The 11,895-nt window shown below is 38.8% G+C and overlaps 1 protein-coding gene across 4 annotated transcripts in view; it reads left to right on the forward strand.

Annotated features, from left to right (window-relative positions):
- Nucleotides 1–11,614, forward strand: part of CD226 (CD226 molecule) — a 96,467-nt gene extending 84,853 nt beyond the window's left edge. For 2 of the 4 annotated variants that reach the window (XM_011968349.1, XM_011968347.1), the window contains 3 exons: nucleotides 3,465–3,567; nucleotides 7,121–7,175; nucleotides 10,128–11,614. In XM_011968349.1, the coding sequence (XP_011823739.1) occupies nucleotides 3,465–3,567; nucleotides 7,121–7,175; nucleotides 10,128–10,253 (284 nt within the window). In that variant the 3' untranslated portion in view covers nucleotides 10,254–11,614. The remainder of the gene's footprint in view (nucleotides 1–3,464; nucleotides 3,568–7,120; nucleotides 7,176–10,127) is intronic. The other 2 variants (XM_011968348.1, XM_011968351.1) reach the window with 1 other exon arrangement.
- The last annotated feature ends 281 nt before the right edge of the window (nucleotides 11,615–11,895 follow it).

An 11,895-nucleotide genomic window follows, 5' to 3' on the forward strand; every position in this document is an offset into this window, starting at 1 on the left:
TCTGTTACTTGGTGTGTGGGGAAAACCGGAAAACCACCTACATCTTTGGTCACAGAAATCTGTTGATTATTTCTGTGGTAGTGTGAGAGCAGAGGAAAAACACAATTTGAGAGTTTTTTCCTACACAGGTGTCAAGTTTGTTTTTACCTACCACTTTGTCTATAGTACCAGACATACAGTACACCGTGAAATACTTTGTGTTTAAAGACTGAGTGAATAAATGGATTTAATCCAAGAGGTCAAACATTACTACAAAGAGGTTACAAATAGGTAACGTATTTCCTATGGAACAATGCATCTGAAATTTGGATTTATAATTGAACAGTGTCTCACAAGGGGTAGTACTTTCAAGCGGATTATACTGTTAAATGCATATAAATTAGACCTTAATAAAGAAAGCCATCTTCATTGTTAAGTATTCTGAATCTATTTCTTAAAGATCTCTACATCCTGTACTTTAAGCACTAAGATTTGATAAAATATTCTTTTTTAAGCATGCAGATCTTTAAATTTTTTGTACTGTATTTGCCCGATCACAAAAGAAACACATCATCTAGAAAATCTGGAAAATATAAAAAAGCCCAAAGAAAACAATTGCTTTAAAATTTTTTAAAAAATAATTAACTGTCAAATAAAGATTGAATATATTCAGGGCATGCAGTGTGATTATTTGATGTATATAAACATGGTGCAATAATTACCACAATTAATTAACTCATATATCATCCTCCATACTCCACAGTAGGTTCCCATTATAACTTGGTACCCTTTAACCAACGTCTCCCTATTTTCTGCACCTCCACCTCCTGGGAACCACTGTTCTATTCCCTGCTTCTATAAATTTGACTTTTTTAGATTCCACATACAGGTGAGATTATACAGTATTTGTCCTTCTGTATCTGGCTTATTTCACTTAGCATAATGTCCTCCAACTTCATCCATGCTGTCACAAATGGCAGGATTTCATAGCAAAAGAACAACCCAATTTAAAAGTGGGTAAAAATAGACGTTTTTCCAAAGCCATAACGCTGACCAATAGGTATATGGAAAGGTGCTCAACATTACTAGTCATCAGGGACATGCAAATCAGAACCACAGTGAGCTCTCACCTCACCCCTGTTAGAATGGCTATTATCAAAAAGACAAGAGATAGCAAGTGTTGGTGAGGATGCGGAGGAACGGGAACCCTTGTACACTGTTGGCGGGAATGTAAATGGGTACAACCATTATTGGTACAGGTCATAGGTTCCTCAAGAAATTAAAAATAGGCCGGGTGCGGTGACTCATGCCTGTAATTCCAGCATTTTGGGAGGCCAAGACAGGTGGATCACCTGAGGTCAGGAGTTCAAGACCAGCCTGGCCAACATGAGGAAATCCCATCTCTATAAAAATAGAAAAATTAGCTGGACTTGGTGGCAGCCTCCTGTAATCCCAGCTACTTGGAGGCGGAGGCACGAGAATCGCTTGAACTTGCGAGGAGGAGCTTGCAGTGAGCCAAGATTGCGCCACTGCATTCCAGCCTGGGTAACAAGAACAAAATTCCATCTCAAAAAAATATTAAAAATAAACTCATATGAACCAACAATCCTTCTGATGGGTATTACATACAAAGGAAAAAAGAAAATGAAATCAGTATCTTGTAGGAATACCCGCACCGTGTATGTATTGCATCATTGTCTACAGTAGTCAAGATGTGGATGCAACCTAGGTGTCCATCAGCAGATGAATGGATAAAGAAAATGTGGTACATAGACACAGTGGAGTACTATTAACCCTTTGAAACACAAGGAAATCCTGTCATGTGTAACAAGGTGGATAAACCTTGAGGACATTATGCTAAGTGAAATAAGCCAGACACAGAAAGAAAAAATTTTGCATGACTTCACTTATTTGTGGAATCTAGGTTTAAAAAGTTTAAAAATAAAATGTTTGCTTATTTGTCTTAGTTTCTGCTTGCAGTAAAGTTTGTAAAAGAATAAGTGGGTCTATACTTTGAGTTCTTATGAAAAAAATACAGCCAAGTAGTGGATAAAGTGAGAAGAAATTATCTGGGGAAAAGATGGGGAAGAATTGGTTGACAGGTGTGGTTTTCAGGATGCAGAGTAGGATTCCACACAGCCTGGGTGTCACGGTACAAACGTTCAAGCTTTGATTTCAGGAGGAAGGGAAATTGTGCTGCTGTTTCAGAGCCTGGCCCCATCCTAACCGTGGGGTGATTGACAGGTTCGCTTTCCCGAAGAGAGACAGCAACAAAGACCATTGGGTTTCAATTCAATCCCATTCCCAGCAGCAGGTGTTGATGGGATTCTTCTCTGTGGGAGGCGCTCACAACATGCTCTGTGGGTTGCGGGGTGAGAGGTGTGTTGTGGGCAGAAGGATGTAACAAAAAGATAAAATGTTCTCTGACCTCACTGGCCTCACACTCCAGAGGGGACATTTCTCTAATCGCAGTTGATTGTTCTTGTGAATATTGACTCATCAGAGTCTCATCACAATCCTGTGATGTAATTAGGGTTGCTGCCATTGCCGTCAGTTGACAAATGAAGAGACATATACACACTAAGGAATTTGCTGGAGTCGGTCAGTTGAATTGTGAAAGATTTAGGATGAGAATTTCAGATTATTGGACCATGGTAAATTTTCAGACATTGAGTTGGGGTAACATTTTTTTTTTCTGATTTTTTTTTTCTCATTACCAAATTGAATAGAAAATATCTTTTCTAAATTATGCTTATAAAAATCAAAGTTATATTCTGTTGTATGTTGAATGTACTTAATATTATTATCAGGCATAAAAGAGAATCTTTGTGTATTTACTGTTTTATTTATTGTTAGAGTCTCTCTGTTGCCCAGGCTGGGGTGCAGTGGCGTGATCTCAGCTCACTGCAACCCTGCCTCCAGGGTTCAAATGAGTCTTGTGCCTCAGCCTACTGAGTAGCTGGGATTATAGGCGTGTGCCACCACACTGAGATAATTTTTTGTATTTTTAGTAGAGACGGGGTTTCACCATGTTGCCCATGCTGGTCTCGAACTCCTGGCCTCAAGTGATCCACTGTCCCAAACCTCTGCAATTACAGGCCTGAGCCACTCCACCTGGCCTATTTACTATTGTAATAGTTATTTTTTCTACAAAAGATTTTGTATATATGATTGGCAGCTTATTTGAATGAGGTCTTTGGCAAATGCATGCTCTTTATATTTTTGTTCTTCTTAAGGTGTAAAACTCAGCTTAATCAAGAAACAAATACAAATCCATTAGGAGTTAGAAATATTTAGGAGACTCTAAAAGAAAAATTCTCTTTTTCCTGTAGCTCATTCTATTTTGTTGTTGTTGTTGTTGTTGGATTCTTTGTTTTTGTTACTCAATAATTAATGTCTCTTTTCTTTATTTTCCTGCCTTACTTTTTACTGCCTTTGGCTGAATTCCTAATTCCTACAATATATATATATATTTTTTCTCCTAGGTCAAACCGATAACCAATATACCCGCTTTGTGACTGGAGGGACAGTTTTATTGTTGTTGTTTGTTATCTCAATTACCACCATCATTGTCATTTTCCTTAACAGGTAAGTAGTGCAACTTATCCTGAATCTTACTCAGCGTGAGTCATTCCGATGTTAGAGGTTCTGTATTAATAACCCAGTAATTTGTCAAGCTGTCTCACTATTCACATATATATTTTTGTGAGCACTGTTCTAACACAAAGGAGGAGAAGTAGCTGTGGTGATGTTACAGGGAGAGCTGGAATAGTTCATTTGAGAGTTAGTAGAAGCGGGTGGTCTGCCCCTTTTATTTTCAGCCTGATACCTCTGCTTTTTGTCCTGCCCTGTCTTCCTCCTCCTCCAAGGAAAAAGCTGTTAGTGAGGGGGTGGTGTGTGTGTGCATGTATGACACAGCGTGAGATGGATACAGATTCTGAGAAGGGGAAGAACAAGGTTTAACAGTGATAAAGCCTTCATTTATTCATTTATCAAATATTTATTGTGCACAGCAGTGAACAAGACATAATGAAGCTCACATCCCAATAAGCAAACAGCATAATTTCAAATAGTTGTATATTCTCAGAACCAAGAAACCCAAGTGCTTAAAAATTACTGAGAAGAAGGAATTGGAGGGCGCTGCCTTAGAGAGAGAGCAGGGAGCCATTTGGCCTATACTAAATTTCTTTTTATCTTTTATTGGCTGGTCACAGTGACATATGCCTGAAGTTCCAGCTGCTCAGGAGGCTGAGGCTGGAGGATTGCTTGAGCCCAAGAGTTCGAGTCCAGCCTAGGCAACATAGCAAGACCCTGTCAATAACAAAAATTAAAAATTAAAAAAAGTCTTTTACTGTATTGTAGCACAGTTGAGCATTTTCTAGGGTATTCTTGGCTGAGTTTTTCTTCCCCTTCTAGCTCTCCTGTGCTTATCAACTCACTTGTGTAGGTATTTGTTACATATCTTTGCTGTAATCATAGCAGGTTGAAATTATTCCTTATAATGTATTACAGCTAAAGTGTTATCTTCTTAAGGGAGGAAGGGACCACACTTTTGATGTCTCTATTTTGCATGTCTGGCATATCAAGACACTTAATATATGTTTGCTGGGTAAGTGAATATGTCCATCTGCACTCCCCTCCTTCAGTAATGTTACCAAATACACCACACACACACACACACACACCTGCCTTGTTAATAGGATTTCCAGTAGGCCTCTCCACCTTGTCTCTTCATCCTTGACCTCTGGTTCTTTAGCAGCTGTCATCACTGCCCTCTGATTTTGGTAATGTCTCCAACCTGCTCTCAGCTATAGCCTCTTTCTCTAACCCATCCAGTTTCCCTGGTTCTTCTTCTGAAAGCTGGGTTGGCATGTCATCTTCCTGTTCAATATCTTTGATTATCTTCCCACTGCTATCAGAATAATGTTAAAACTCATTAACCCTGTCATTAAAGTTGCCCTACATTCTGACTGAAGTCTAATTTTTATTCACACTTTCTACTTTATTTATTCTCCCTGATGTTGATAAATTTTGTGAAAACTGAAGCACACCCAACGCTCTCCCCATCTGGTTTGCTACCAAAATGCTGTTTGCCCACATTTGGCTGCTTTCCCGTGTATCATTCAAGGTGTGAAACACCTGTCCCCTGTGTGGGCTCTGCACTGTTCTCCGTCCCTGCAAACAGACGTGATGTCACCATCTGGAATCATCGTGTACGTCTCTGCTACTCCTCACATCCTGCTTTGTATTTTAATCACTTTCATGCTTGCCATCCCTTCATAATGGCAGAGTTCGTATTTTATTCATCTCTTAGCGTTTGATAGAATTTAGCACTAATCTGTCCAAATAATGAATGCTCAATAAACATTTGTCTAATTAAACTGAAACAGGAGATCAGGTCATTTTATCTTTTCCCCATCACAGACTGCCCTTAAGTCTTTCCCTGAACAGAAATTAGCAAATTGAGGTAAGGAACGGAGGTGTTAGTAGCACCACGGACTCCTCCACTGTCTCACCTTGGCAATGGGAAACATCCTGGGGGCAGAGATGGCAGAGGGAGCACCCAGGAACCGGGCAATGTGACTAAGAGACAGCGAGTGGTGACAAACCTCCACAGGGACACAGATGTTGGACGTGATAGATTTTGCTTCATGAAAATGCATCACTTTTACATGAATAGTTAAATTGAACGGTAGAATATATTGTCCCACTTGGTTAAATGTGATAAAAGGAGATTAGTGGACTTGAATTTGTAATCATAGATGCACACCACAAGGGAAAGCACTTGTTCTTTCTGCCTTGTCACTAGTATCAGTTTGTGGTTTTGACTTCCAATGGAAATGCTTTGAAAGATGACCCAAGGGCTCCAACAATGACCTTCTGAACTCTGTTTTACTGTTTAAAATAATCCTGCAGCTTCAGATGTATTGACTTGGATAGAAGCCAACATAAATCAGACAGTGTCTCCGAACAAAACTGAATTCTTCACACTCAGCGCCTGGTAGCCTGTGTGTTGGAGGAATTGGCAGCAGTTTCTCTGCTCCTGGTGTGTACTGTTTTCATGCAGAGATAGCAGCAGTAACACAACTAAGTGAACATGGCTAGGGAAAGGGCCTCACATTGGCAAGTGTGAAAGGAGACAAAATATGGCCAGGCGTGGTGGCTCACGCCTGTAATCCCAGCACTTTGGGAGTACGAGGTGGGTGGATAATTTGAGGTCAGGAGTTTGAGACCAGCCTGGCTCAAATGGTGAAACCCCATCTCTACTAAAACTACAAAAATTAGCTGGGCGTGGTCGTGGGTGTCTGTAGCCTCAGCTACTCAGGAGGCTGAGGCAGGAGAATCACTTGAACCTGGGAGGTGGAGGCTGCCGTGAGCCAAGATTGCACCACTGTACTCCAGCCTGGGTAACAGAGTAAGACTCTGTCTCAAACAAACAAAAAAAGGAGCCAAAGTATATTCTATAGATGTGTACCAGATTGTAGGAAGAAATTTAATATTTAGGGAGAAAAATGTTAGATACTTATTTTTACATTCCTTGTGAACATTGGCATTAACAAATAGGGAGCCTTCGTTTTCGGGGCTCTCTGGGTTTTGGCATTGAAAATCTCTCGTCTTGGGAAACTCCTTAGTCCCAGGCAAACCAGAATGGCTGGTCAACATAAATCTAATTGTGATGTGTTTACTCTATTTTTTTATTTTCAGTTTTATTTTCTTAACATTTATTTTAAGTTCAGGGATAATGTGCAGGACGTGCCGGTTTGTTAGCTAGGTGAACATGTGTCATGGGGTTTGTTGTATACATTACTTCATCACCCGAGTATTAAGCCTCATACCCAATCGTTATTTTCCTGTCCCTCCTCCCACCCTCCATCCTCCACCCTCCACCCTCCAGTAGGCTCCAGTGTGCGTTGTTCCCCTCTGTGTGTCCATGTGTTCTCATCATTCAGCTCCTACTTATAGGTAAGAACAGGTGGTATTTGGTTTTCTGTTCCTGCATTAGTTTGCTAAGGATAATGGCCTCCAGCTCTATCCATGTCCCTGCAAAAGACATGGCCTCATTTCTTTTTAGAGCGTGTTTGAAATCATATTGGTGCTGGAATATCATATCTTTATATCCTTTATTGAATATGCATTCCAGAAGGAGAAGGAGAGAAAGAAGCGATCTATATACAGAGTCCTGGGATACACAGAAGGTAAGTTTTTATGGAACTGTCATTTTTTCTTTTGTAATATACAAATGCAAAGTCAGTTTCTTTTGCAGTTAGCAATCTTATATTTTATTGTCCTTTCAGTAACCTGACCGTGCAGTTGCCTGTAATTTAAATATCAGCTATTTGGAGAAAGTTATTTTCTGAACTATTCTATTTTTAATATCCTTTGAAACTAAGTTTTTATATGAATATAAATAAAGGAGCAATTACCCTGGCATAATAACAATCAGCACTATGCCTTCCCTAAATCTCTGTTCCTTTTCTAGGGCTGCTGTGACAAATTACCAAAACTGGGTGGCTTAAAACATTATGGAAGAAATCTATTCTTCCATTATTCTGGAGGGTTGAAGTACGAAAAGCAGTGTCAGAAGGACTGGTTTCTTCGTGGGATGAGAATCCATCCCATGCTTCTGTCCAGCTTCTAGTGGAGCTGTCGATCCTTGGCTGGTAGACCAATTGCTCCAATCTCTGCCCCTCTCATCACTGTTCTCACCTGTGTGTTTGTGTCTGCCTTCCTTCTTCTTATGAAGACCCCAGTCATCTTGGACTTAAAGGCCCACCCTTCTCCAGCACAGAGTTGTTTGAGCTTAGCTAATTACAAGGATCCTATTTTCAAATGAGGTCACATTATGAGGTTCCGAGGAGGACATGAATTTGCGGGGGACACTATCCAACCCAGGAGAGGACATAGTATTTTTATGTCATAAGGTTATTGTGATGGTTAAATTGCATAAAAGAACCAGAAATATAGCAAGCATATAGAAAAGCATAATGATATTCATTATTATTATTATCTTTGGAGTTATTTATTAGTATATACTTACGTTATACAGCCAAATAACTTTTTTATTTTCTTATGGGCTGCAGGAGCTTGATGAGCTGTGAAAGTTTCTTCCTTATTCTGCCTTGCTCCTGCTCCTTGTTGTTTAACTAAAAGACTAGAAACTTCCTTCTGGGTTTGCAGATAAGAGGAATATGTATTTTCATGATCATTATCCCCACTATACTTCAAATCTCTTTCTTTAACACATAGCATCCTGTTTATGAAATTTCACAAAAAAAGTTGCTATGGATTGAACATTTGTGTCTTCCCAAAATTCATATGTTGAAATCCTAACCCCCAATGTGATGATATTAGGAGGTGGAGACTTTGGGATGTGATTAGATCATTGGAGTGGAATCTTCACGAATGGGATTAGTGCCTTTTTAAGGACAGAAGCGCTTGCTTCATCTTTCTGTTCTTTGCAGTGTGAGGATACTGAGAAGACAGTTGTCTGCAAACCAAGAAACAGGCCCTCAGGCCCTCACCAGACTCTCTTTTTTTTTTTTCCCCTCAAGTTAGGAAGATATTTTCTTAATCTTGGACTTCCCAGCCTCCAGAACTGTGAGGAATAAGTGTTTGTGGTTTAAGCAACCCAGTCTATGGTATTTTGTTACAGCAGCCCAAACTAAGACAAAAATTTTCCCAAATCCTATCCAAAAGTATATACATTTCTTTTTCATTTTAATTATTTGCAATTGAATTCTGGATGGCCAAAAGCCAAGTACTAAAAAGGTTCTGACAGTCCAACATGTGTTCATCAGACGCCTTCATAATTTATCAGTTTAACTTTTTTTTTTAATTAAGTAGTTACTTTTGCAAAAATATTTTTGTTTGTTGGCAAAAACATGGATTGCTTCTTGATGCCAACTGTAGAATCAAGAAACCTTGCTTTGTTTCATCAGCCACTTCAGCAAGCAATAAATTGGTGGTCTGTCATATACAATTTTGGGATTCCCTTCTTCATCCTTTGCACTCTGTCTACTCATGCCAATCCAGTCACATTTATTGTTGTGAATTTGGGGAATGAAAAGGAGCTTTGCAACTGTCTATATTAGGTATCCAACTTTTTCAGGCTTTTGTAGAATAACATTTGAAGGATTATTAAAGAGTTAATAGGTTGGACTGTCAAAAAAGACATTAAAACTCTTCATTCTCTTTTTTAAAGGACAATCTGTGCAAGTAATCATGGCACTTGAATTTTCATTTTGCTTTCCTCTTAAAAACACTAAGATCTGGCTGGGCATGGTGCCTCATGCTTGTAATCCCAGCACTTTGGGAGGCTGGGGCGGGCAGATCGTATGAGGTCAGGAGTTTGAGACTACCCTGGCCAACATGGCAAAACTCCATCTCTATTAAAAATACAAAAATTAGCTAGGTATGATGGTGCATGCCTGTAATCCCAGCTACTCGGGAGGCTGAGGCAGGAGAATTGTTTGAACCTGGGAGGTGGAGGTTGCAGTGAGCCGAAAGTGTGCCGCTGCACTCCAGCTTGGGCAACAGAGCGAGACTCTGACTCAGAAAAAAAACAACCAACTAACCAACAACACTAAGGTCAATCTAAATTTTTAAATTACTCATCAAAAGACCTTTCTCTAGTCTCTTTTGTCTCTCAATTTGTCTTTTTTCACACCTGCATATTTTCTGTTACATACATACATACATATGTGGTCAAAGTGACTTGATTATGGTAGAGAAGATTAATGATTATACAATATCATCTTGAAAGTGAATGTCAGTTTGTTGTTAACTTTTTCTATGTTAAGTTGCTTATTTTTTAAAGTTCAGACACTGTTAGAACTTCCATATAAAACTGATAATAATTGTTCTTATCAAAGTAGCTTAACATTGGGAGAAGGAGTTCTACATTGAAACAGGTAATTCATAGCACAATACAGCAAGTATTAATCTAGACTAGGTTTCTGTTGCATCTCAGTCAAGAATGTGATTTCTAACAGAAGTTCAATACAGTGAGAAGAATGTTTTATCAAATTAATTATAATGGAAATTTGTCCCATATCATGCCTGCATTTCTGAGAGGTATGTTTTGAATGTCTTCATTAGTTGTTGAAATGCAGTGAATTATTGACTTTCTCTGATGTTTGTCTTTCTAGGCACCCAAGAACTATAGAAGTCCCATTTCTGCCAATCAACCTACCAATCAATCCATGGATGATACAAGAGAGGATATTTATGTCAACTATCCAACCTTCTCTCGTAGACCAAAGACTAGAGTTTAAGCTTATTCTTGACATGAGTGCATTAATAATGACTCTTATGTACTCATGCATGGATTGTTATGCAATTATTTTCCACTACCCATGGTCTACCTTAGATACTAGTTGTCTCAATTGAGTTCATTTGGTAGGAAACATACTTCATTACCTAAAAAACATTTTTCATGGAACTGTTTCAGAAAACCTGACTCTAACTTGTTTATATACAAAAAAAATCTTACTGAATCACGTAACAGAATGATCCAGGGGAGATTAAGCTTTGGGCAAGGACTCTTTACCAGGGCTTAAATGTGTCTAGAATTAAGTATGGGCATAAACTGGCTTCTGAATCCCTTTCCACAGTGTTGGATCCATTTCCCTGGTCTTGGCCTCACTCTCATGCAGGTTTTCCTCTTGTGTTGGCAAGATGGCTGCCAACTCTTGGCAATTCGTACATCCTTGTTTCTGTCTGGTAGGGAGTTTGCTTCTCTAATAGAACCAACACATTTGGTTACTTTTTCATTGTTAAATAGGCATCATGATCAGAAAGGATGGAATGGCTTAAGAAAACTAAGGGCTCACTTCTAGAGCTGAGAGCAGGGTCAAAGCACAATACTAGGCAATTCAGAGCATGGTTAGAAGCGGGAACGGGAGTTTCAAAGCTGGGGTGTTTACCAACAAATATTGACTGCAGTGACTAACCAAGACATTCTTGGTTAACTAAAAAGTGAAATATGGGATGGATTCTAGAAATGGGGTATCTCTCTCCATACTTCTAGAATCCACGCTATCAGCATAGTCCAGAAGAGTACCTGGCAATAGAAGAAATGAATAATCAAGAGGAAGATAAATATGAGAGGACAATCCCTTGCTATTCACATATATATTTATCTCTCATTCTGTATAGAATTCTTGCCACCATCCCAGGTCTAGCCTTAGGAGCAAATGTAGTAGATAGTCCAATAATAAATACCTTAATGTTTTGGACATTGTTTTTTTTTCCTACTTTTGAGAATTATTTTTAATATGTAAATTCTCTCAAAAGGGTCAGGCACCTAGTTATTATTTTTTAATGATTATGTGAAACTTGAATATAATATACCACTAAAAGTGACAGCTGGAAGTGGTGGCATAGGATGGTAGGGTAGAAATTTGAGAGGGAAAAAAGAAACTGGGAGGGTACAGGCAACAGGAGAAAGGAATCAAACCACAGAAAAATACAAAGGGAAACTTCTGCTTCACGATTTGGACAAAGACAGCGCTAATGACTTCACCAACATTCAAAGCAATTAGAGGCCATACCTGATATTGTTTGACTTCTAGATGTAGGCAAACAATGAAAAGCATTTGCCAAACTGAATAAAACTGTCATGGTTACCTTGAAAGGACAATGGTCATTATTAAATATAGTGATCATTCATGTCTAAAAGATTCGTTATTTGTCTCTAAAGATTTCTAAAGACCACCATCTAGAGAAGATTCATTATGAAGACTGTATTTAAATATCAAAGTTGTGGACTTCATGATAATCTTAAATGAAGCAAATCCAAATTCTCCTGTTGCTTAGACAGATTCTAAGATGTAATTTACACTTTTAAGCTAATTAGTATTTTATGATTTTAGCCTTAAACACCATGTATGCCAAATAGTGCAATTATTTTGTGAA

Source organism: Mandrillus leucophaeus, unplaced genomic scaffold, assembly GCF_000951045.1.
Source record: "Mandrillus leucophaeus isolate KB7577 unplaced genomic scaffold, Mleu.le_1.0 Scaffold84, whole genome shotgun sequence".
In the NCBI taxonomy this organism is placed as follows: domain Eukaryota; kingdom Metazoa; phylum Chordata; class Mammalia; order Primates; family Cercopithecidae; genus Mandrillus; species Mandrillus leucophaeus.